At 45.8% G+C, this 26,772-nt stretch overlaps 1 protein-coding gene across 1 annotated transcript in view; it reads right to left on the bottom strand.

Annotated features, from left to right (window-relative positions):
- The window catches only part of Gxylt2 (glucoside xylosyltransferase 2), an 89,668-nt gene that overhangs the window by 42,286 nt on the left and 20,610 nt on the right, over positions 1 to 26,772 (bottom strand). The window contains exons 2-3 of the mRNA XM_041643982.1: positions 19,523 to 19,712; positions 2,350 to 2,481 (exon numbers count right to left, since the gene is read on the bottom strand). Coding sequence (XP_041499916.1) covers positions 2,350 to 2,481; positions 19,523 to 19,712 — 322 coding nt within the window. The remainder of the gene's footprint in view (positions 1 to 2,349; positions 2,482 to 19,522; positions 19,713 to 26,772) is intronic.

Here is a 26,772-nt window from a genome sequence, read left to right as displayed (position 1 = left end):
CTTGCATTACAGGGCTCCATTTTCTAGGCGCAGCCTTGGCAGCGCATCCGATTAGCTTCTGAGAGGGTGGTTTCATGGGAAATATGATTTAGTCTTTACTTCAACAACCCTGAAGATCAATCTCTCTCAACAACGCTCCCCAAAGCCATGCTCGTAATCTGCCATTATGCTGTAGGACTTGGGAAGAAGGTAAATGTCCTGTCAGCCACAATCTCTCTTTATTGTTTTTAAGAAGGGATGGTTCCCATTACCAGAAGCAGATAAGGGACACTAACACCCATTTGTCATTCAAAACCGACAGCTCACTTCCGCAGAGCGAATCATACTCATCCTGTAGTGAGCTTGGTTTGTTGTTGCTGTTTTAATGGGGTCATAGAGCCACAATGCAAGGGCAGGGGAAATTCAAATGGGGATAGGGTTGGGAGACAATTTCCCAGCAGTAACTTTGGCTTTCTAATACGTCCTTTTGCCTTAAATAGATTCTCACCTCAAATGATAATTGCTGTGTACATCACCATTCTAGAGGTTTTTAGCTCCACTCTCAGGCAGACATCCCTTACCCAGGTTTTCGTACAAATAACTCATCTCTCAAGACATAGACAGGTCTGCATGTGATAGAAATATGTCATTTCATCAAACAGCAACTGAGGCTTAGTAGTTAAAAGTGTATACTGCAATGTGTAGAATCAGAGTTTGGTTCCCAGCTCCCATTACCAGGGGGCTCACGACTGCCTGTAACTCCAGCTCCCGGGAATCCAACATCCTTGCCTAACCTCTGTGGGCACTCGCAAACATGTGGTATATACATACACAAATAAAAAAATAAAATAAATATGTAAGAACTAAAATAAATAAGTGGCGGCCCTAGGCTGCAGACCGGCAGCAGCCGCCCATCCAGGCCTTGCTCTTCTCCCTTGATGGAGGAAGGTCATTGGTTAAGTAATAAAGAAACTGTTTGGCCTCATAGGTTAAAACATAGGTGGGAGGAGTAAACAGAACAGAATGCTGGAAGGAAGAGGAAGCGAGCTCAGACGCCATGCTCCCCTCTCCCGGGCAGACACGATGCAGCCAGCTGCCAGGTCAGACATGCTGAATCTTTCCAGGTAAGACTCGTGCTACACAGATTACTAAATATGGGTTAGGCAAGGTTGTGAGAATTAGCCATTAAGAGGCTAGAACTAATGGGCCAAGCAGTGTTTAAAATCATACAATTTGTGTGTTGTTATTTTGGGTAAAGCGAGCCGGTGGCGGGAGCTGGGTGGCGGAATGCAACCTGCAGCTCCTACTACACTCCCTGATGTCTACGGTTGGAAATGCTAAGGCTATCATTCACCATTCAGTTTCCAAACAAACAGATGGGGAGGCACACCCACCTCGGGTAACCCTAGACTCTTCAATATCAAACGTCACACAACTTCTTCACCCAAACCGTTGGTCCTGAAGTTTTCCTCATCCCTATACAGTATCACCGTCCATTTCTGAGATGGAGCCACATGAGAAGTGTGTGGTCTGAATGGTTAGATATTGACTGCTTTACCTGAATCAACCAAAACCTGGCCGAAAGCCTTTGTACTTGCCTGGCCCCCCATTTCATCTCCAATAGGGGCTGGAAATCCATTTGTCAAATCACAAATGGATTTGTCCTCATTAAACACAAATGTTTGTCCCCATTAAAACGCAAACGGGGCCATCCAGTTTCCATACTAGATTGTGCAATGGCTTCCCGCCACCTTTAAACAGAGAGTAGACATCTCATGGGGCTCTCAGAGCTTCTATTTCCAGCCCCTGCAGATACCACAGGCCCTATCTCCCCCTCTGTTCTAGTCCATGGACCTTTATTTTGGGATACACACCTCTTCCCAGATCAGGGCCTCTGTACACACTAGTCTCTTGCCTAGATATCTCTCTCTTTCTCTCTCTCTCTCTCTCTCTCTCTCTCTCTCTCTCTCTCTTTCTCTCAGGACTCCCAAACTTTTGTCACCCAGTAACCTCACTTCATTTGTGTCTAGCCACAAATGGTCTCTAAGATCTCTTCCAGGACACAGTGGGATTGTACATAACATATATCCATGGCACTTTTTCTCTGCTTCAGTTCTGGTGAAGCCACAGACACAAAGTCCCTTGTCTAAGGTATGCTTTGGTTGCTCTCAGACCCAAAATCTTGAGGAAAGAGCCTTCAAGAGCCTTCTAGATCCTCTGTCTGCATGCAGCAGGCTGAGAACATCAATGCCAGAACTGAGGGGGGCACTTTCATTGCCCGCAGTAAGGGTCTCTACCACACCTTGGCTAATTTTACGATTTTCAAGGGGGAGTCTCCCCCAAGCAGCATCTTGATAACAGGGTTCCTACCGGAAGGAAGAGCCTCTGGGCGGCACAGGGTTTGAATAATTTCTTCCATTCTTGGGGGTTTCCAACGGAAAAGGTGATGGGGTAGATTCTGTGCTCAAACTTCTTTGTATATGAGTCGGGCCACTGACGCAACTGCAAAACATGGAGACACAGAAGGGTTAGGATTAGACACCGAGATGCACGGAGGACACCTGAGAGGCCTCTGGAGGGCACAGTGGAAATTATCCAGGCAACTCACACAGCGAGATTAGCTTCATCACTGCTCCTACAGGTCACCAAGTGAAGAGACATTTTCCTATAACACTGCTGGAATGAAAACAAACCACATCTGCTGAAGGCAGGGGAGTTGGGAGTCTGGTCCACAAACACTGCCCAAGGGAATGGATGACATGCCAAGAGGGCAGTTCAGAACACTTCAGAAGCTGGTTAACAGGAAGAGAGAACAAGGGCTTTCGTCACATTGGAGTTGTGGTAACAAAATCTGGAGAGACTCTAAATGTCAATTCATAAAGAGCTGGGAAAACAAAAATGATGATAGATATTCCATATATGGAATATGCAGAATAAAGAACTGTGTGTTTCTGTGTGATGCATACAAAAGCTATTATATGGTCCAGTGCAGGGTGCATGCCTGTAATCCCAGAATTAAAGAGGTTGAGGTAAGAGTGTGAACACAAATTTGAGGCTAGCCTGGGCTATGTGAGATCCTGTCTCAAAAAATTCTAATATGGCTCCATCAAATAGCAAAAATATACACATCTTTATTTCAAGGTTTACTTTTACATGAATGAGGGTTTTGCATGCAGGTATGTGTGTGTGTGTACTGTATGTGTACTGTGTGGTGTGCCTATTGCCTGCAGAGGCCAGAAGAGAGTGTTGGATACCTGGAACTAGAGCTACCATTGTGAGCCACCCGATATGGGTGCTGGAAACTGAACCTGAATCCTCTGCAAAAGCAGAAAGCGTCTTTAACTACTGGGCCATCTCTCCAGCCCCTAAGCACATGTGTTTTATATGTGGAGAAAAAAATCTAGACAGATAGCATCCTCTTATTAAAAGCACCACCTTTACAGGTGGTGCTTATGGATCTCATTTTCTGTTGATATTTCTATATTCTTCAGAACTTTTGTAGTGAATATGTTTTTTCTTTGTATATGTTAATGTTTTTAAAATTTATTCAATTTTAATCCAAGTACTTGGGAGGCAGAGGCAGGTGGATCTCTGTGAGTTCGAGGCCAGCCTGGTCTACAAGAGCTAGTTCCAGGACAGAGAAACCCTGTCTCGAAAAAGCAACAAAAAAAATTTATTCATTTAATGTGTGTCTCAGTGTTCTATTGCTGTGAAGAGACACCTCTTACAAAGGAAAACTTTTAATTGGGGCTGGCACACAGTTTCAGAGATTTAGTCCATTATCTTCAAACAGTGCACAGGCAGACATGGTGCTGGAGAAGGAGCTGAGAGTCCTGCATCTTGATCTGCAGGCAGTAGAAGCAACTGTCACACACTGGGCATAGCATGAGCATATATGAGACCTCAGAGCCCACCTCTACAGTGCCACACGTTCTTCAACAAGGCCACACCCACTCCAACAAAGCCACACTTCCCATGGGGGCCATTTTCTTTTAAACCACCACAATGTGTATGCAAGTTTTTCCCGCACCATCATATATGTATACACACCAGATGCACAGCTGGTATCTGCAGAAGACAGAAGAGGGCATCGTTCCCCTGTGTGATGATTTAGATAAAACAGCACAGTTCCCCGAGGGGCGCAGTGTGCCACGAGGGGCAGCAGGGTCCCACCACCCGAGGCCTCTGTGGGTCCCAGGTGGGTGGGAGGAGGCGGGTGAGAGACCCTGGGGGGTCAGTGGCTGGGCAGCCGGTCCCACGAGGAGCCATGGTGGGTGAGAGACAGAGATGGATAGGCATGCCATACCGAGTGAGTTTGGATATAGTTTATTCAGTAAAAGGGAAGGAAAGGGAACGGGGAGAGAGAGGAGGGGGGAGAGGAAAAGAGGCCTCAGTCACCTCTTCTGAAGAGAGATGGGGCAGCAAGAGCAGAGGTTGGAAGATGAAGGAAGATCAGCTTGTTGCTTGTTTAGGCAGAAGGGGAGTGGGCGGGGCTTGTCTCTTAAAGGGACAGGACAGACCATTACATTCCCATCTATTTATTTATTTATTTATTTATTTATTTATTATGTATACAATATTCTGTCTGCGTGTATGCCTGCAGGCCAGAAGAGGGCACCAGATCTCATTACAGATGGTTGTGAGCCACCATGTGGTTGCTGGGAATTGAACTCAGGACCTTTGGAAGAGCAGGCAATGCTCTTAACCTCTGAGCCATCTCTCCAGCCCCCCATCTCTTTTTTATAATAAAAAGGCAGGAGGTTAGGCACAACAGGTTAAAGGAATTGGAATGGCAGATTCTCAAAACTGCTTCCTGCTTATTTCTGAGTGTTGTCTTGGGGGGGGGACCTGAGAAAGCTGGGTGGTGGTCACATCCTGGGGTAGCTGGTCTCTTTGCTCCCATCTGGTGTTTGTGTTATGGAAATGTACAGTGTCTCTTAGACCTGTTTAAGGTATTGGCAAACATAGGACAAAGTTAAGTTTAGGGAAAAATTTTTTTAGGACCAGGGAATTGAGAGGGGTGTATCAGACCTGTTTAAAGTGGATCCTTCAACTTGGCTCCCTGAAACTCACAAGAATTTTTTGGGGTTGTGAAAACATAAGTTTTAAACAGCAGCATATTTATATCAGAATGACTGTGACAGATATTTTTGCATAATGAAAAGTATCTTTAAGACTATTAAAGGCAGCGTGAGAGAAAATTTTGTTAACTTGTAGGTTATTGAAATTTGTTTGGTGAGGCAGTCCTTTAAATGACAAAACCTCTCAGCTGTCAAACTACATCAGAGATCTTGAGAAGGATAAAATTTTACTTGAGTTATTGATTAAAAAATGACAGAGAACTTACTTAGTTGGCACCTATACCTAATTTTCAGGGTTCTCCACAGTTGCTGAGGGTCGTATTTGCCTTTTGCTCTTTAGTGCAGGGCCTGCTAGACTCCAGAAGATCCTCTGGGCTAAGAAATCTGTAGGAAGACAAGCCTACCTTGACCTGAGCAGTTAGACTGTCGATTCCAGCAATTCTGTCCATCACCCGGAGATCTTTTTTTTTTTTTGGTTTTTCGAGACAGGGTTTCTCTGTGGTTTTGGAGCCTGTCCTGGAACTAGCTCTTGTAGACCAGGCTGGTCTCGAACTCACAGAGATCCGCCTGCCTCTGCCTCCCAAGTGCTAGGATTAAAGGCGTGCGCCACCACCGCCCGACCCGGAGATCTTTAGTTTAGGCGAAAGGCACTTTTGCCCAGTGGTCAGCACTTGACAGTTGAAATGAATTGCGAATAGATGTTGTTTTATGACCATCTGTCTTCTGTCTTCTTTGGAGGAAGTAGAGTGCTGCTGCTAGGAGCCAACCTGTCTCTTTTTGTTATAAAAAGTCTTTTAATAATTAAGCATTTAAATGCTATATTCCTAGATTTCTGAGCAGCTGAGGGCTGTTTATGGAGTATAGATGAGCTATAACTACAGTATAGAATCTGATTGGAGAGCTGGGTCCAAGCTTGACTGTACTGGCTCTTAACTTAACAGGTAAGATTTACACTTGTAAAAAGACAGAAAGAAGAAAAAACTGTAATAGAAGCTTATTCGTAGAACTGAAAATAGTAGAGAACAGTTTAATATATTTTAAAGTAGGGTTGGATTATATATGCAGTAATGTATATTGTAAGCAACTTAAAACTACATACCAATTTAAAACATGAGACTTATTGGTTTATTAGTCTGGAATGTTATGTAATTGGCAGACGATTATAACAGTTAACAGTAAACACACACACACATACACAGTAAACAGGAATTGGGCGAAGTGGATGTTCTTGGTAGGTCCTACCAAAGGCATAACACTGTGCAAAACATACATGTAACAGAGTAAGCAAGAGGAATTTAGACACAAAAATGTAAGTAAATCAGGGGACCAGGCAGGGTATAACTCAGTAAAAATGGCAGGACTCAGTCACCTGACCTGGCCATCAATTAAGATGGCAGTAAGGTCACCTGACCTCAGTTAAGATGGTAGTAAGGTCACCTGACCTCAGTAAAAATGGTGGTGGTCACGTGTTGTATGGAGAAGCCACATTTTTTTGAGCCATGGGAGTTTTAAATATAATAACAAGAGAGACCTAGATGTGTGATCCACCCCATCACGCAATAAGCCACAGCTGGAAGCAAAGGCTGAACACCAGGCCAGTGGTAGCAGTGGCAGGGATAGAATAGAAGGAATGAGAGCGAGAGGAAAAGGGCATTTTCAGACAGGTGGGGAAGGGGCTGCCCAGTGAAAAAGAAAAAGCGGAGCTGGTGGGACACCAGCAGAGCATTTACAGGTGGGTGGCTGATAGTGTGAGGGTTTCCATAGCTGAAAATGTGAAAACCTGCAAAAACAGCCACACCACAAGGCCTGAAGAAGAACATCTTTTCTCTATAGACGGTGTTAATTAAGCTGACTGGCCCCCATCCAAGATACTCAGAAGCCAGATAGGACAGAGGCCTCTCTGAGCAGTCTCTCACAGTGGGGATCACTTATGAGTTGTCCAGAAAAAGAAAAAAAGAAAAGTGAAAGAAAAATCCGAGGGACCCCAGGTCCCAAAGTGTGGGCAGCACCCAGCTTTCTCAGGCTCCCCCCAAGACGATGCCCACAAATAAACAGAAAGCAGACTTGAGAATCTGCCATCCTAATTCCTTTAGCCTGTTGTCCCTAACCTCCTGCCTTTTTATTATGAGATTGGAATGTAATGGTCTGTCCTATCACTTTAAGAGACAAGCCCCACCCACTTCTGAAGCCCCACTCCCTTTCAGCCAAAACAAGCAGATCTTCCTTCAGCTTCCAACCTGCACTGTCTCTGTCCCATCTCTCTTCAGAAGAGGTGACTGAAGCCCCTTTTCTTCTCCCCCCTCCTCTCTCTCTCTGTTTCTCTCTCTCCCTCCCTCTTTCCTTTCTCCCCCTTCCCTTCCCTTTCCTTTTACTGAATAAACTATATCCAAACTCACTCTGCATGGCATGCCTATCCATCTCTGTCTCTCACCCGCTCCCTCCCACCTTCCTGGAATCCACAGAGGTGGGACCCTGCTGCCCCTTGTGGCCCACTGCACCCCTAGGGGAACTGTGCTGTTTTATCTAAATCATACAAATGACTGTGAGCGCCATGTGCATGAGAACAGAATTCAACTCTCTCTCTCTCTCTCTCTCTCTCTCTCTCTCTCTTTTAGGATTCAACTCTTAACTACTGAGCCATCACCTCTCCAGTCTCTGCATCTGTTGATTTAAAGACAAGTTTCTAATGGACCTTATTTTTTATAATACTTGTAGGTTTAGGAAAAAAGGGAGCAGAAGTAAACAATTACCATCCTGCCTCTCACCATCCCACACAATTTGTTAGCTCACATTGCTATGGCATGTTTGCTGCAACTGATGGGCAAATATTCGTTATTATTATTATTTTGTTTGTGTAGCCCTTGTTGTCCTGGAATTCACTCTGTAGACCAGGCTGGCCTCAAACTCAGAGATCCACTTGCCTTTGCTTCCCAAGTGCTGGGACTAAAGGCATGCACCACCACTGCCCAGTTATTATTATTAAAAAAAAAAAAACTTTCTTTTGAGACAGGGTCTCACTATGTAGTTCAAGTTGTTCTGGAACTAGCTATGTAAACCAGGTTGGCCTTGAACTCACAAGAGATCCACTTGCTGAGTGCAGGGATTAAAGGTGGGCACTACCATGCCTGGCTATATTTTTAACTGATGGGCCAATGTTAATTTTTAAATTTAAAGAAACAGTTATCTTATTTTCTGTATATGATTGCTTTGCTTGAATATATACATATATATGTACGTGTATATACACACACACATACACACACACACACACATATGGATACCACATGTGGGCATGGTATCATGGTGGTCAGAAGAGGGTGTCAAATCCTCTGAAACTGGAATTCTGGATGTCTGTAAGCCACTACTTGGGTTCTGGGAACTGAACCCACAAGAGGAAGAGATGCTCCTAACCACTGAGGCATCTCTCCAGCCCGGTGATTGGCATTAGTAACTAAAGTCTGTGCTGTCTATTAGGGTTCTTTGGTTTGAATACATGCATAAAGCCAGGTTCCCACAATCACAATGTCATACAGAGTAGTTTTACCAACCGAAAAATCCTTTGATCTACCCATGCACCATTCTTTTCTAAGCAATCACTGATCTTTTTGTTATCTCTTAGATTCCTGTTTGCTAGAAAATCCTGTCACTGGACTTACACAGGCCCATCTCTACATGCTGGCTTCTTTCACTTAGCAATATGTACTTAAGATTCTACACGCAAGGGGTTGGAAATATGGCTCAGTGCTTAAGAACATTGTCAGCTCTTCCAGAGGTCCCGAGTTCAAGTTCCAGCAACCACATGGTGGCTCACAGCCATCTATAATGGGATCTGATATCTTCATCTGGTATATAGGCTCTATGTGTAAATAGAGCACCATATATATAAAATAAAAAAATCTTTTAAAAAGGTTCTACATGCCTTTTTGTGTCTTGGCAACTCATTTATCCTTGTAAGACTTTAAAATGCTTTATTTGGTATTGGTGAATAATTTCGTATGAACAGTCACTGGCAGCTTATGGGTATGTCTGAATAACAGAATACAATGCATATCATAGAGCCAGAGTCAGCAAACGATGACCTCAAAAGACCAATACCCAGCCCACCACACCCAGGAAAGCAACGTGACATTTTAAGGTAGTCAAAGACATCATGTGAGGTAGTTGGTTCTTCTGTCTATGTATTGCTTTCATTGGTTGAATAAAGAAACTGCCTTGGCCTTTTGATAGGGCAGCCCTTAAGTGGGCAGAGTAGACAGAACAGAATGCTGAGAAGAAGGGCAGAGTGGCAGACGCCATGAAGCTCCTGCCTGAGACTGATGCTGGTTAGAATCTTTCCCGGTAAGCCACAACCTCGAGGTGTTACACAGATTGGTAGAAATGGGTTAGATCAGGATATGAGAATTGGCCAAGAAGAGGCTAGATATAATGGGCCAGGCAGTAATTTAATTAATACAATTTCTGTGTGGTTATTTCGGGGGTTAAGCTAGCCGGGTGGCCAAGAAGAAGAAGCAGCCCGCTTCTCCTCCTCCTACTACAATCATGGGGACAGAACATGGTTCAGTGGTGAAGAGTGCATGCACACTGCTCTGGCAGAGGACCTGAGTTCAGTTCTCAGCACCCCATCAAGTGGTTCGCCACCATGTGTTACTCCAGCTCTAGGGCGAACCTAATGAATCTGGCCTCCACAGGCAGCTTTAGTCACGTGTACATACTAACATACATACATACATACACACACATAATTAAAAATAAATCTTTTAAAAAATCAAAAGACTCATGCTTTGTGATAGATAAAAGTTACATGAAACTTGAATTTGTATCCCTAAATAGAATGCAACCCAGCCACACACACCCCTACACAAGCGTGCACATTGATTGTTATGGCCACTTAATGACAGGGGCGAATATAACTGTGATCCACAACATTAGCAAAGCAACAGTTGCTATAGCTGGTGTCTTACAGGAAAACTTTAAAAAGCTACCCACTGCTTTAGACGAAATTAATTATCGATGCATTGTTAGTAAAAGAAAGAGCACGGTGTATGATTTAATTTCTGATATTCATATGAAAAGGTATTGTTCTAGTTTGTTTTCTGTTTCTGTGATAAAGCACCATGCCCCCAAAAGCATTTTGGGAAGGAAAGAAAGTTTATTTCAATTTAAAGCTTACAGTCCACTGCGAAGGGAAGTCAGGGCAGGAACTTTGGTGGGGAACCTGGAGACAGGAACTGGTGTAGAGGCCATGGAGGAATCCTACTTAATGGCTTGCTCCTCTGTAGAATATTCCTTTACACTGTGTGACTATATGCCACTGTGACTGGTTTAATAAAAAAGCTAAATGGTCAGTGGCTAGGCAGGATTTTCGGGGCAGAGAAAAAGAAGGGTTGAGTAGGGAGTGGGGGAGGAAGCAGCATGGAACGTACATACACGAGATAAACGAGCCTTGAGGCAGCTCATCGACGAATAGAAATGCTAATTGAAGTTCCAAGAGTTACCTAAAAACAAGCCTAAGCTATTGGCTTTCATATTAATAAGGAGTCTACAAGTGGTTATTTGGGAACGGTTGGCAGTACACAGAAACTCTGCCTACAGTCCTCATGACTAGCTTAGCCTGCTTTCGTATACAATCCAGGACCTGCTCAGGAGTAGCATCACTTCCAGGGGACTGGGCCCTCCATTACCAATTAGCGGTAATGAAAATTCCCCACAGAGTTGCCTACAGGCCAGTCTGACATTTCCTCTTTCCAGATGATTCTAGCTTTTGTCAAATTGACAAACTAACCAGCACAGACATGCAATAGAAAAGTATGTCAAAATTGTTCTCCTGAGCACTACTGTGGTGGCGAGGCCTTTTTCATTTGTGGTTCACAAATCTATTGGTTATTTGTTTAAAATGTACACACATCTTTTCTGTTTGTTTTTTGTTTTCAACACAGGGTTTCTCTATGTAACACTACTGGATGTTTTTGGAACTCACTCTGTAGACCTGGCTGGCCTCAAACTCACTGAGATTCTTTCTGGGATCACTTTACTCTATCTTGAAGAACATCCTATAAAGTCTCCTTTAATGAAGACCTTCTGCAGTTAATTCTTTCATTCTCTGAGTGTAGTTTAACCAGGAGAGAATATCCAAGCTGATGTATTCTCTGCATTTTGAACCCATTGTGTCTTAGCTAGTATTTCTGTTGAGAAGTTAACTGCTATAACTATTGCTTCTAATAGGATAGTTAATTGGGAGGCTGTGGTGGCTTGAATGTGAATGTCCCCCAAAGACTCAGATGTTTAAATGCTCGGGCCCCAATTACTGGCATTGTTTGGGTAGGATTAGGAGGTGCAGCCTTGCTGGAGGAGGTGTGTGACTAGGTGTAGGCTTCGAGGGTTTAAAGCCACATTCTGTTCCGTTTTGCTTGGGGTTTAAGACATAAGTCCTCAGCATTCTGCTCCGGCCTGTGCTGCCATGCTCTCTTGCCACGATGGACTCGTACCCCTCTGGAACTGGAAACCCAAACAAACCTTTCCTTCTAATAAGCTGCCTTTTCATGGTGTTTTATCACAGCAAGGGAAAAGGAGTGAACACAGAGGTTAGGAGGCTTCATCAGTTCCCAATACCAGGTTTCTACCTAAGCAGCTGAGACCTGTGTTTGTCAAACAGCGCCATCCCAAGCTAATTAGAAACCAGCAGCTAACCTCCAGGAACTGCCTGCTACTTAAGCTCACCCAAAACTGCCAACAAAGCCCTCGCTAGGGACTTCCTCTGGAATGATCCAAATATGGCCACTGATCTGTGCTACACTTTGGCTGCTCACACTTCCTCCGTACAAGGCCTTCCTTCTGGCCGTCACCAGGGCTCAGAGCTACAGGCAGTCTGGAGCTGTTTGCTCATGAAGGTATGAACAGGTGCTTGGACACTGCAATGCACCTCTGTGCGTCAGGTCTTCTTTCCACCAGGGATTTTGGGGGTGGAGCTCAGGTCCTTAGGCTTATGTTCTTTTCTGTTTGGCTCTTCTTCCCCCTCAAAGTTCAGCCCTCCTGTCGTGAGTTTGTGCGTGTGTGTGTGTGTGTGTGTGTGCGCGCGCGCGCGCGCGCGCAGGACAAAGTTCCAGTCCGCCTTCTGAAGGCAGTTTCTCATGCTGTTGCTCTCCCTTTATTCCAGGGTTGTGAGCTTCTAGGTGATTCTGTCTTTGCTGCCATCTCACAGTAGGCGTTCTGGGCTAACAAATGTGAGCTACCCGGAGCCTTTTACCTGTATTCCCGGGATCAAACTCGGCTCATCTGGCTTGCTTAGCAAGCCCTTTAACAAGTTGAGCCGTCTCCCCAGCCCCAGGATACCTTTTAAAAGCAACTTCTGGAGCCTTTTGTTCTTTTTCTCTTAAAGAGAGGCTGCATGTAACACAACTTTTTTTAAAAATAAGAGGAACGCTCTAAGTATAGACGACCTAACCCATGGTGCAGCTGCTGAGGCTTGGCAATGGTGGTTGACTTTTTTTTTTTTTTTAATTGCATCCCGAGGTAAAAATACGTGGTTCTAAATATCCCAGGAAGTTATCATTGGAAAACTTTGAATATGCCTAAAATGTTCAGTTCTGGGTGACAGCAAAGGAAAGGGGTGACACCGCTCCCTCCCCCCAACCCAGCCTCAGCCAGCTGCAGGAACAAAATGTCCAATGAACAGCATACATTTCAGAGAATCTTTGCAGAGTGAAAGAACAAATCTACGATCAGACTGGCCCCGCATTGGTACTCTAAAAACATGCCCAGAAGAAGAATGGTTTGTCCTGAGACATGGATGACAAAAACGGAAGCAGAGGGGCCTTCTATCACCTACAGAGAGTCTCGGGTTTCAAATCTAAACCGTCACCATAATTATGGCATGGGAAAAAGGTAATACCACGTGTCGTGCCAAGCGCCTGATACCTGTGTTAGTCAGCCTGACTGTACTGCAATGAGATACCTGAGGTCGTCCACTGGTGTGGGAGGTCCTTCTGTCTATGCGTTTTATCGGTTAATGAATAAATCTTCCCTGGCCTGTGATAGGGTAGAGTTGAGTTAGGTGGGAGTTGGGAGATGCCGTGTAGCCCCCGCCAGAGACAGACATTGGGGACGGAACCCGGTAAATCACAGCCATGTGGTAATACACAGATTAATGGAGATGGGCTAGTTTAGGACGTAAGAGCTAGCCCATAAGAAGCCAGAGCTAACAGACCAAGTAGAGAGTTAATTAATACAGTTTCTGTGTGGTTATTTCAGGAGTCTGGGCAGCCAGGAAATGAACAAGCAGCCTCCTACTACAGTGGACTTAAAAAGAGGAAAGGTTCCTGGCCGGGTGGTGCAATCTTCAGTTCTAGCACTTGAAGGGCAGAGGCAGGCAGGCAGGCAGGCAGGCAGGCAGGCAGGAAACATGTCATCAGACTCTGTTTCAACCAAACCAAACTAAACCAACACCATAACCAAAAAGTCAAAATGAGGAAAAAAATTAGGTCCAGGCTTTGTTTGGTCAGTCCAGTTGCTATGGGACCTGTGACAAGGAAGCAGATCACAACAGCAATGCATACAGAAGAAATATATGAGATGGCTCAGTGGTTAGAGCACTGGCTCTGTTTCCAGAGGACCCAGGTTCAATTCCCAGCACTCACATGGTAGCTCACAACCATCTTTAACTCTGGTTCTAGGGAATCTGATGCCCTCTTCTGGCCTCTGTGGGAACTGCCTGCATGTGGTACACAGGCATACACGAAGGAAAATAACAACACACTTAAAATTAAATAAATCTTCTTTTAAAAGAGAAAACAGAAAGGTGATAGGGCCCTAATAGACAGTTACAAGCACTGAAAACCATAGGTTTAACTTTCCTGAGGTCCTCCACTTCCTAACAGCACCAAGGAGGCCCAAGAGTTTACCATGGCTTTGGGGGGACAGTCTAGATCCAAACCACAGCAACACTTACGGCAGCACCCTTCACTTCACAGAGACTTGAAGCCCCTCAAGAGTAAGTGTATCAGGGAAATCAACACACAGCAGAGCACTGTAAGATTTGAGCATGTCCCGGAGGAGGCTACTCCGAGATTGCAACTTGGCAGTCACTGTGGTTCATCTAACAGCCATCTATTACACACTCAGAATCCATGGGTCAGCAATTCAGACAAGTCACAGTAAGAACAGGGACTATGCTTCACCATCCTGGGGCCTCAGCCAGAAGCCTTAAAGGCCAGGTATGAACAGCCGGAGCAACTCTGTCCGTATGCCTGGTGCCCAAGGCAGTCTGTTGGCCGAGGCCTCTTCTGAGGGTCTCCTCACACAGACTACTCTGAACTTCTCTGGGAATGGTAGCAACTTCTAGGGACAGTACACCCCAAAGGGTCAAACAAGAGCTGTCTTTTTTCACGACCTAGCCTTAGATGTTATATGTCATTACACCTGTCATACTCCCTCCCTCATCTGAATGTATAGCTACATGTATGTGTGTGTATGCACAGAAGTAGTATTAACTGTTACCTTGTAACAAACGACCCAGAAAGTAACAGCTTAAGGCCATAAATGTTTCTCCCAAATAATTTGAGAAAACATTTTATTACAATTATTTATTTATTCATTTATTATATGTCTGTGCACATGCAAGCCATCTCAGGTGTGTGGAGGTCAGAGCACAACTTGTAGGAGTTGGTGCTCTCCTGTCATGGAGGTCTCAGGGACTGAACTCAGGCTGGAACGCTTGGTGGCAAACAGCCTCACCTACTTCCATCTTACCAACCACTTCATGTTTCTCCCTCTGTCGTCCTCCCTCTCTCCCCCTCCTTTACATCCTTCTGTGGTGTGTGTGTGCGTGTGTGTAGCAGGGAGGAAAGAACCCAGGACCTCATGCATGCTAGGCAATGCCCTGACAGAGTTGCATCCCCAGCCCCCTTTCTACTTTTTGTTCTGAGTCAGTCTTACTAAGTTGCTCAGGTTGGTCTTAAACTCACTTTGTACTCTAGGCAGGGCTTAGACTCATGATTCTCCTGCCTCAACCTCCCATATAGCTGAGATTACAGACCTGCACCACCAGAACAGGCTCAATCAACTCTTTTATTTATTTTATATGTATAAGAGGTTTTGCTTGCATGTATGTACAAGTAACACATGCATGCCTGTTGCCTGTAGAGTATAGAAAAGGGGACTGAAGCCCCCCAAAATTGGAGTTACATATGTTTGTGGTTCACTGTGTAGGTGCAACCTGGGTCCTCTACAAGAGAAGCAAGTGTTCTTTTCCTTTTTTGGTTTTTTGAAACAGGATTTCTCTGTGTAGCTCTGACTGTTCTAGAACTCTCTCTGTAGACCAGACTGGCCTCAAACTCACAGAAACCAGCCTGGCTTTGCCTTCTGAGTGCTGGGATTAAAGTCATGCACTACCATGGCCCAGGTGAGAAGCACTGTTTTTTGTTTTTAAGATTTATTTAGTTTATGTATCTGAATGTTCTTTCTGCATGTGTGCCTTTATGCCAGAAGGGGGAATCAGATCCCATTAGAGATGGTTGTGAGTCACCATGTGGTTGCTGGGAATTAAACTCAGGACCTCTGGAAGAGCAGCCAGTGCTCTTAACTGCTGAGCCATCTCTCCAGCCCCAGAAGCAAGTGTTCTTAACTTCTGAGCCGTATCTTCTGCCCACTCAAATAATTTCTTAAGGTCAGGAATGTATGAGCTGAGATGGTTCAGTCCTGGGCCCCTCCCTGACATTGGGGGTGAGATGTCTATGCTAATCTAAGGTTTAATGGGGCTTCTCTGAAGGCTGAGCCCGGAGGATCTGCCTCCAAGCTCATACATGAACATGGGTGTCTTGGTTAGGGATTTTTTTTTTAATTGCCGTGAATAGGCACCATGACCATGGCAACTCTTTACAAAGAAAACATTTAATTGAGGTGGTGGCTCACAGTTTCAGAGGTTCAGTCTATTATCATCATGACAGGGAGCATGCACGGTGTGCAGGCAGATATGGTGCTGGCTACATCTTGACCAGAAGGTAGCAGGAAGTAGCCTGAATGAAGCTTGAGAAAAAAGAGACCTCAAAACCCACCCTCACGGTGATACACTTCCTCCAACAAGAACATACCTACTCCAACAAGGCCATACCTCCTCATCATGTCACTTCCTTTGGGGGCCATTTTCTTTCAAACCACCACAATAGGCAAGAAGACTTCATACCTCATCTTATGAAGATCTCCATGGACTACACAGTCACAGCAGTGGGCTTCACCCAGAATTGGTAACCCAAGAGAGACAGTGAAATGCCTTTTTAAGTCTACTTCCATGGATGGTCTTTTTCCACTCCACCTGATGTTATTGGTGTACAGACCTACCCCAGGCCAGTACAGGAGGAGTGTATCCACAGATGTGAATACTCGGGAAGGTACAGTCGGCCATACAGATACGATCATACACATCTTCCTTCCCCCACGCAATCTCTAGCCAAATGTGCAGCCCCCAGGCTCAGCATCCAGGATGCAGATGGACTATAAGAGATTGAATAAAGTTCATCCATGGCCAGTTTTCTGCCATTCTTGTGTATGAACAGTTCTGAGGCCCTTGTAGTTGGATGGCCTGTGGCTACTTCTGGACAGTCGAAGAGATCCATGTCGGTGTTACACAAAAGGAGCAAAAGGCATGGTCCTGGTGTTCCAGTCTCTTTCCTAAAGTAGCATCCTGGGAACCCTGACTGGTCAACAATGCTCCAGCAGCTGCAGCTGTTTGAATGAGCGCTGTCATTGAGCTCCTGACCCAGAGCCAAGGCCATGTGGACCAGTTCGTCCCTGTGGGAGAGAAGCAGCGGGCATGCAAAGTCTTGAACTCTGCAGGAGCCATCACCTACAGACCACTGGAGCCATCCTGAACATCATTTTTCTAATAGCCTGGGCTAGTGTTGGGGACTACAGACCCTCAGACCCTGAATTTTCTGCAATCCCTTGCCTGCTGGAGTAAACAGCTTATTTTTCTGTGCTTGCAACTGCTCTGAGCACGAGACCCTCATGAGTTCCTGATGGCAGGGGAGTGGTTTCTGGTGGACTTGCAGCTGGAAAATCCCGAGAGCTAGGGTGTGACCATTGGTCAAGGAGAGCCTTTATAACCTGCCCTTGAACACAATAAAAGGGGCATTCTTGTTTCAAGGATGACCCGTGTTTGTGTGTGTGTGTGTGTGTGTGTGTATTTCAATCTCCAGCCCCTTGCCTGACTCGCGAACCGTCCGTGGTGTATAGGCGGAATGGTACAGGCTAGCCCCAAGTTGCAGATGCAGAAGAGGAGACATTCGAAGGTGAAAAGACTAGGCCAAGACTCTGGAACAAGTCAATAGTGAACCAAGTTTTGAATGTGAGTTCTTTGTCTAGTGGTTCAGGAAGGTGTACGGAATTGTGGTAAATGCCATGGAGACGGGAATCATTGAGTTTAACCTGGCATTTAGTGAGCAAACCAACAGAACTCCTTGAGTCGTGATTTTCTCAGTTTGCTATGCTTTGAGCTCACATCCAAGAAGTTCATGTGTCAGGAGCCCAGTCCTTAGTGTGGTCATGTTTAAAGGTAACATCGAAAGAAAGTATCTGATCTGGATTCCTGTCTGGCAATGTAATGTCTTTTTTCTGCTATGGTAGGACACTGTCTGTCCCACATCATCAGTCATAAGATCCTTGCAACTAAGATGATACTGGGACCGTATCTTGAACCTCCAGAGCTCTGAGTTAAATGAACCCTTTTCTCTTTAGAATGTTTCCTAGCCTCGGGTATTTTAATACAGTAACAACAACAAAAAAAAACCCTAAATTAGACAGGGTTACTTTCTGCAAAGAGTTGTGAAGATTAATGAGAAGAAATCACGAATCATCAGCTGACATAACCTACCATAATCTTTATGTTGTCATTGTCCTTTCCCTTATAACACCACTTAAGAGCAGCCAACTGGGAGTGTTCCAATCTTTTCATTCCCTTGTCCCCTGAGGCATTCCACAGGCATTGTTCCAATTGACTCCAAAGCTCTAAAACTACCCATTCCTGGCTTCTCTCGGTGGCATCTGGAGGTGACTTTTCCCTTAGGAAACATAACACATTCTCCAGTCTTCTGTTGTTAGTCTTTCTCTGCCCAATACATTGTTCTTGGCATTCCTCACAAGCTCCGCTAGCCTGATGACAGGACGAATCACTGTTGACTCAGTCAGCAGAAACAAAACAAAGCAGGTTCCCGCTCTGCCAGAATCCAAGACCTTGGTACAACATAAAACATCCAAGGAAAACAAAGCACAGCCTGCCGAGGTCGGGCAGGACCTCCACTGAGGGAACTGGTCTGTCTGTAGCTCTCCTGTGTGGGTTGAAACCCAGAGAGGCAAGAGCCAAGTAAACGGAGACCCAGCTGCATAACAAAATCTCCACAGTTGCCAAAAAGGGGGTGAGGGTGTTGAAGCACTAGCCCAGATCAAGGCTGACATGACCTCACGGTAGAGAATCCAGGAGAGCACAGCCCTGATCTGTATATGTACGTGTGTGCATATGAACAGGCATATGTGTGTCTACATACAGAAACATACACTGACCTCTGGGTAAAAAGGAAAACATGGCAGGACTCCCCCAAATCATTAGCTCTGACATCTCTCATATGAGACTGGAAGGTAGTGAGGACTCTGCCTTTATTTGGATTTCTCTCGTTGAGCCTGCTACTTGTTATTTAAAATTCTCTCCTCAATACATAAAAACAAGCTATTTGCCCCAGAAGGTAGGCAGTTCTAATAACCCAACACAGACTGAGTGAATGTCATATGCTCATATGCTTCCAATATGTTTAAGAGGAGGACATGATTGGCCCAGTTTTGAAAATTCTTGTGTGTGCTAGTGTGTGCAAACTTGGGCATACACTCACGCCCTGGAGCACATGGAGGTTGTTGGACAACCTTGGGTGCTGGTCTTCACCATGTATCCTGTTGGAGGCAGGGTCTGAGTTTTGCAGCTGCACAAGCCGAGTTAGCTGGCCCATGAGTTTCTGTAGATTCTCCTGTCTCTACTTTACATCTCAGCTTAGGAGTGCAGGGTTTTCAGACACATGCCACCGTGGGTTATGGACACCCAAACATAGGTTCAGACACATGCCACCGTGGGTTATGGACACCCAAACATAGGTTCAGACACATGCCACCATGGGTTATGGACACCCAAACATAGGTTCAGACACATGCCACCGTGGGTTATGGACACCCAAACATAGGTTCAGACACATGCCACCGTGGGTTATGGACACCCAAACATAGGTTCTCATGCTTGCTCAGCAAGTGCTTTCGAAACTGAGCCCATCTCTGAATCACACACAAACAAAGCAATGCCCCAAGCCAAGGATCCAAGGTCTTCCAACAACTGAGCGCGCAGCCAGCTCCAGCTGTGATCTGCATGGTCAGCTCACCCAGTGTGGTCTAACCGCCCTCCCATAAACACTGTGTCTCCATTTACCCTGCTTCACCTGCTTATCGAACTCGGGCTGAAGCGCATTTTCCGTGAAGATGTGAAAGCACATCTTCCTGTGGCTGAAGAGAACGGCTGACTTGAGCATGACCAGTGTCTCCTCCAACCGGTTGCCGCAGGCCACCACAGCCAGGTGAATCCAGAGCTCAGGTGGCACGGAGTGCAAGTTCCTAGCTTCCCCAGGCCTCCTAGAAAGAAGAAAAACATGCTGAACTTAAAAAAAAAAAAAAATTAAAAAAAAAACCCACACTGAATGGTTGGAACATTTCAAAACATGAACAGGCACAATCTGTTATATTTTATAAAGTGATAAGCATTTTGACAATTCTTCCTGCTTGTAGAAAAATACCATTTATTCCCATATTTATCCTGGCCATAATGAGATGAGTCACTGTTTGGATGGCTATAGGTGTCTGGGGCTTTTTCTGCCAGCACTCAGCTGTCTAGTGCCTGCTGGCTGCCTACAGGACTGTGTTTGGAAATATCATTTCCAAACTCCGACAGCTGACTGGGGGCTGTGGGGTTCCCACTAGCACAGGGCCATGGAAATTAGATTTGATGCAATTTGAACAAGAGAAGGGTGAGTCGTGGCTTTCCCATGTGAACCTCGAAATATGATACTCCCCTCATCTGGAGGTTTTTAGGTTGCAGTGGAATGCGTGACTGCTGGATGGAAGGAAAGCTGCGTAATTGCAAGAGGTGATGGAAGCAAACAACCTACACGCCCCCACGCCCACCGTGTCCCAGGGTGGCCTTGAAGAAACAGGTGTTAATCCTGTCTGGTCAAGGAGCGGTGAGGTGGTGGGTAGGAGACTCGTCTTAGTGAGAAGCAGGCAGCGGGGAAGTGCGCGAACCTGCGAACATCAAGGTATCCAATCCCGAATGAACAGCTGGGAGGAGAAATGGGATCCAGGAGTCTAGGATCATCATCCAGCTATTTCCTAGGAATAAAGATTGGTCCCAGCCAGGGAGCTGAAGCCAAGCCTCAAAAGCACCACTGAGAAACATTTGCAGGCAAGCTGGAAGAAGTAGGGCTGAAAAAGGTGCCCGGAGACAAATGAATGCAATTTACTCGCACGAAAGATTTGGAGAGCAGGGGAACTTGGATGTCAAACACCACCTTCCTTCCAAAAACCTTCCAGTTCACTCTGCGGCCTTCTCCGCCCTTCCCCCCCTCCCCCCCACGCTCTGGTGTGCTTGCAGGCTCATTCCAGATTGCTTTCACCAAGAGGGAAGTTGAAGCTGTGGGTGGAGCATCCTGGACAGTGTCCCAGTTTGATTACTTAAGAGCAAGCTTGGCAGAAGCGTGGCCTGGTGGCCCAGCCCAGGCTAGATGCAGCTGGTTCTCGGATTTCACTAACTTTGGGAGTCACGAGGAAAGATGGTATCTTTATGAATCGCTCACTTCTCTCCAGTCCCCCTATTCTTTTCAGATGTGGCCACTGACTTCTCTCCCCTGTCACCATGACAGAGAGCCCCGTGGGAGGTCTGTTCATCTCAGCTTTACCTGTAGTCCCCAACCTAATGTTCTGTCCTCACTGGTGTCGGGGTGCGGGTGGAGTTCCAAGATGCCGGTCTTGTTAGTTTTCCAATTAGAATCAGGTGAGGCTTACCTGCCTTCAAGATCAAACACAAACTACGTCTCAACTGCCACCAATACACACTCACACTTCTGTCCCCATCTGTGGCTTTATTTCAGTCCACACAGTGTATTTCTAGGTGCACTGGCTGGTTTCGTGTGTCGATTTGACACAAGCTAGAGTCATCAGAGAGGAAGGCACCTCACTTGAGGAAATGCCTCCATGAGATCCAGCTGTAAGACCTTTCTCAATTAGTGATCCCTGAGGGAGGGCCTGGTGGGTGGTACCATCCCTGGTTGGTGGTCCTGGGTTCTGTAGGAAAGTAGTCTGAGCAAGCCAGGGGAAGCAAGCCAGTAAGTAGCACACCTGGCCTCTGCATCAGCTCCTGCCTCCAGGATCCTGCCCAGTTTGAGTTCCTATCCCGACTTCCTTCAGTGTTGAGCAGCAATGTAGAACTGTAAGCCAAATGAACCCTTTCCCCTCTGCAACTTGCATTTTGGTCATGGTGTTTTGTCGTAGCCATAGAAACCTAACTAAACCATTTGGACTTGACACATGAACATTCATTCATTTCACTCATTCTAATTTCTCTCCAAAGTGTTCTCTCTTTACTAAACACCACCCACTCCTTTATGGACAATTCTTTACTGAAGGCCCATTATGTGTGAGAGAGTATTCTAGAACAGAGCTGAACCAAGCAAAGATGAAGAAGTCACTCCAGAGGACAAGGGAAGAAGAGAAATAACACTGAAAAGGTGACGGGGCTCTGTAACATGAGGGCCTGCTGCTTGTTGGGGTTTCTGTCCTGCCCAGTTCCCACATCTGGTAAGCCCCCAAAGAAAATCACACACAGGTCTACATAAGTTATAAACTGATTGGCCCATTAGCTCAGGTTTCTTATTAGCTCTTGTAGCTTATATTAACACATTATTCTTATCTATGTTAGCCACAAGGCTCAGTATCTTTTTCAGCAGGGCAGGTCACATCCTGCTTCTTTGGTGGTCTGGACAGGAATGGGCTTCCTCCTTCTCAGAATTCTTCTGTTCTCATTGCCCCGCCTCTACTTCCTGTCTGGTCGACCCACCTATACTTCCTGCCTGGCCAATCAGCATTTATTTAAAACATGATTGACAGAATACAGACAATTCTCCCATACCAGGGCTCAGCTTGTGAAGGGCTTGCTCTGAAAGCAGGAGAACCTCAATTTGATCCCCAGAACCTGGCTAAGAAAAGCTAGGCACAGTGTTGCCCACTTGTGATGCCACCACTAAGGAGGCAAGACAGGTGGTCCCTGGAGGCTCAACAGTCAGCCAACCTAGGCCATTTATTGAGTTCCAGATAAGGAAGAAACAGTCTCAGGGGGAAAAAAAATTGGATGGAGTCTAAGCAACAACACCCAAGCTTGTCTTCTGGCCTCCACACATATACACATGTCCCCAAACACACATGTCCCCATACACACATGAACACACCCATGGGGGCGGGGGACAATCTCTAAGTACCTTGCAGAAAAAGTCAAAAGTGGGGACTGGAGAGATACAATTCTCCCAACACCCACAGGCGGTAGTGAACAACTGTCTCTAACTCCAAGATCTGACACCCTCACACAGACATACACGCAGGCCAAGCACCAATGCACATAAAATAAAAATATTTTTTAGGTGAAAAAGGTTGTAACAGAATACTGCTGACAGGGTGGGATCTCATCCACAGTGGGTGACTGTGCAGTGTGACACCAGGCAAGTTAAGACAGGCCACCCTGACAAGAAATCCATCAGAGGCTTCGGACAGTGGGGACAGAGCATCTCTAGGGGACAGTGGCAGAGGAGAAACTAAGTCCGTATGAGCCTGGAAACCATGAGGACCCCGCCTCTCGGGACTCACACACCCACAGGTCTTCCTCATGGAGGAGGCATGCCCACGATTAAAACCAGTTCTCAATTAGCTAACTTATGTGGATGGGAGGAGAGACCATGTGATTTAAATATATGGTTAAGGACCGGCCAAAAGGCCCATAACACTCTGAGCCTCCGAGATGTTTCTTCCAGCAGAAGTTCCTTGTAGCCACAGCCGAGAACCCCAGTTTGAGTCCCTGGAACGACATGGCGCAAGGAGTGAACCAACCCCTAAACTCCTGCAAGCTGTCCTCTTATCACCACATGCACACACACTCTTGCACATGCATGTATACAAACAAGTATTAAAAACGCTATAAGACTCAATGTGATCAGTTGGTTAAAATCTGCCCTATATTTGGGAATACGGGTGTGTTGCAAAGGTAATGACAAATGGGGCTGGAATGTAGTGCAGTGGTAAAGCACCTGCCTGGCATGCAAGAGACCTTCCATTCCAACCTCAGAACGGAAAAAGGGATACCTTCCCCACCCCAAACAGAAGGAGTCCACCATGCTCATCTTCACCCAGAGACAATAAGTCTAAACCTCAGTAAGCTGGTACAAACAAATTTAAATAAATTTAAATTTTTGCTGACTGGGGAAGATGGAAAAATAAATAAAAGGATGTCCCTGATGAGCTCTCAAGGGTTGGGGCAGGGAACAGACAGCTTGGGTCCTGAACAGTAGACACTGGCCCAAACCCTCAAGAGGTATTTGTCAAGTTAGCACACCCCCTGTTCTTCCACATGGACTCCCCCATGAATAACCTGCAGAAACTCTTGCGTGTTTGCACAACCCCATCCAAGAGCATGCAGAACAGTTCTGCGTAGAAAACAAGCCAATAACCATGCAAAAAAGATCACCAATATATTGCCATGGTGAGCGCGCGGATTACCATAAAGCAGGGAAAAGGAATAACCTAGAACAGCAGGCTCTGACACGGTCCTAGGAGGAAGTGAAGAAGTCTGTGTGGATTGTAACAGGATAGTCACAGTCAGATTTCAACACAAGAAGGAGTGTTGTCATAGCATAATGGTGCTGATTCCTGGGGCTTTAAACGCGGTTCTGGGGGTTAAATAAACACCAGACTTACTCTCGTCCATTTTCATACAGGATCCTTATTCTCTAATGCTCTTGGTCCTATTGAAACCTTTTAGTATCTAAAAATACTGCCATGTAAATATGCAAAAGAAAATCCATTATCATGTGTATGCTGATCATGCTGATCAGTGTGATACCATTTTGTATGTTTATTTGTTTTTTACTTAAATCCCCTTAAATAAGAGAAAGAAGGAGTATTGTATCTTATTTGCTGATGTATATGGAGTAAAAGTAAATTATACCAACAATTTAATATAGAACGGTAGCTACTTTCAGAGGCTAACTAAAAGTTGTATTTCATTTCTTTCATTGATGAATTCATTTTTTATTTAAGTGAATGTGTGAGTGTGTGTGTGTGTGTGTGTGTGTGTGTGTGTATACATGCCAGCAAAGGCCAGAAGAGAGTGTTGATCCTCTGGAGCTGGGGTTGCAGGCAGATAAGGTTGAGCCACATTATCGTGAACTGAACTCAGGCCTTCTGTAAGAACAGCATACACACACTCTCAAAGGTGGAGCCATCTCTCCAGTCCCAAAAGTTGCTATTCTTTTTTTTTTTTTTTTTTTTTTTTGATTTTTCGAGACAGGGTTTCTCCGTAGCTTTTGGGTTGCTATTCTTAAGCTGAGTGTTGAGCACACAGAAATTCATTTCATTATCTGTATCTGTGTATGTGCCTTCCAAACTGATGGACAAATACTTTCTCTCACTGAGGAAAGTATGTAGACCAGGGATGTGCTCAGTGGTGGAGAGCTGAGCTAGCATGCTGAGGCTCTGGCCCCCACCCTTAAAACCAAATCCAATTGCCGGGCGATGGTGGCACACGCCTTTAATCCCAGCACTCGGGAGGCAGAGGTGGGTGGATCTCTGTGAGTTCGAGGCCAGCCTGGTCTAGAGAGCTAGTTCCAGGACAGGCTCCAAAGCCACAGAGAAACCCTGTCTCGAAAAACCACAAAAAAAAAAAAAAAAAAAAAAAAAAAAAAAAAAAAAAAAAAAAAAAACCAAATCCAAAAGAAGGGAAGGAGGGAAGGAAAGCTCCCGCTTCCCAAGGCAGAGCAAACCGTCTCTTCGCTTCTCTGCAGGCTCCAGTGCTTTGGCCGTACAGAAAACAAGGGCCTAGGCATGCATAATTCATGGTATCTGGTAACAGGTAATGAAAAGCCACTTCTGCTGCCAGGTCCAGCACCAGTGGTTGGGATTTAGCGAGACCTTCGCTGGCCCCACTGCTCCCTCTCACGTTACAGTACAAACCTCAGGCTCTGGGTCACAGGCAGCTGTGGTGCGCTGTCACATGAATAACGAAGATTGGGGGGTGCAGCAACGGTGTGCCTTTCACCAGCTCCCACCTACAGCACACTCGGCACCTCTCAAATGTCCCCCAAATCGGCAAGGATCTGAGGAGCTCTGTCCAGGAAACTGGAACTTCTTAACCCCTCAGGGCTCTGGACTTGGCCAGACGTAGGGTGGTAACTCGGCTCTGGCTTATTTTATAAAAAGCAACTGGAGTAGACATTTGCTGCTCGGAATGTAGGGGAATCTGCTGTGTGGATGTGGATGTGTGCACCAAGTGCACGTGCACAAAGGCGCACTGTTCGCAGGGACATGTGCACATGGGTGAGTGGTATGTATGGAGGCCAGAGGTCATCCTCAGCACTGTTGCTCTGAGACAGGAACTATCACTGGCCTGGGACTCACCTATCAGGCTGGGCTGACTGGCCAGGAGCTCAGGGGTCTGCCTCCCAGTGCTGAAACCACAGGGGTACTGCATCACCATGCCTGTCCTGGGGTTTGAACCCGGGTCCTGCTTACAAGGCAAGCACTGTACCAGCTGAGCTATGTCTCCAGCCAGTTTGTTTATTGAGATGAGCTCTCTTGTTGCCCAGGCTGGCCCAGAGTTTATTATGTAGCTAAGACTAGTCTTCAACTTCTGATGCTCTGATGCCCAATTGCTGGGATTATGGACACAGCTACCACACTCTGCCTTGATTCATCCTTTGAAATACCCACTGAGTCACCTCTTTCCTGGTCATCTTCTCCCACAACTCTGACTCATATCTCCCATCATGCCTCTAGCTGTGACTGGAAGAAACAGTCTATACCGCAGATGGTGGGAGACTGTTGTTTGTTATCAGGTAAATACACACACAGAGAGAGAGAAGAAAGAGAAAGAGAGACACAGAGAGAGATTCTGATGCCACAGTCTTGGAGGAGCCCCTGAAGGTTGCTTACCAACACACATATATCACACACATTTTCCCACCTACAGTTCCAGGCCAGGATGCGCTCAATGACCTTTTACCTTTGGCCCTATGCTGGTAACACCTGCCCTACATCAGCTCTTGCTTAGTGTTCCCTTCTCTTGCCTTGATGAAACCCTAGGAGTGTAACATGAGGACCAGCTTGCTTGTTGGGGTTTCTGTCCTGCCCAGTACCCCACAGCTGGCAAACCCCAAAGAAATTCACACAGAGAGTCTGCTTTAATTATAAAGTGATTGGCCCAAAAAAAGAGGGGGAAGTGGTGTGGGAGAATTATCTGTACTCTGTCAATCATGTTTTAAATAAATGCTGATTGGCCAGGCAGGAAGCATAGGCAGGAAAACCAGACAGGAAGTAGAGGCGGGGCAGGGAGAACAGGAGGATTCTGGGAAGAAGGAAGCTCTTCCCCCAGTCCTGCCCA

The sequence above is a fragment of the Microtus oregoni genome, unplaced genomic scaffold (assembly GCF_018167655.1).
Source record: "Microtus oregoni isolate MIOR12 unplaced genomic scaffold, Mior012 000002F_ref0000024, whole genome shotgun sequence".
Lineage (NCBI taxonomy): Eukaryota > Metazoa > Chordata > Mammalia > Rodentia > Cricetidae > Microtus > Microtus oregoni.
Note: the sequence above shows the minus strand (reverse complement) of the source record. Positions and strands in the feature narration are given on the sequence as shown.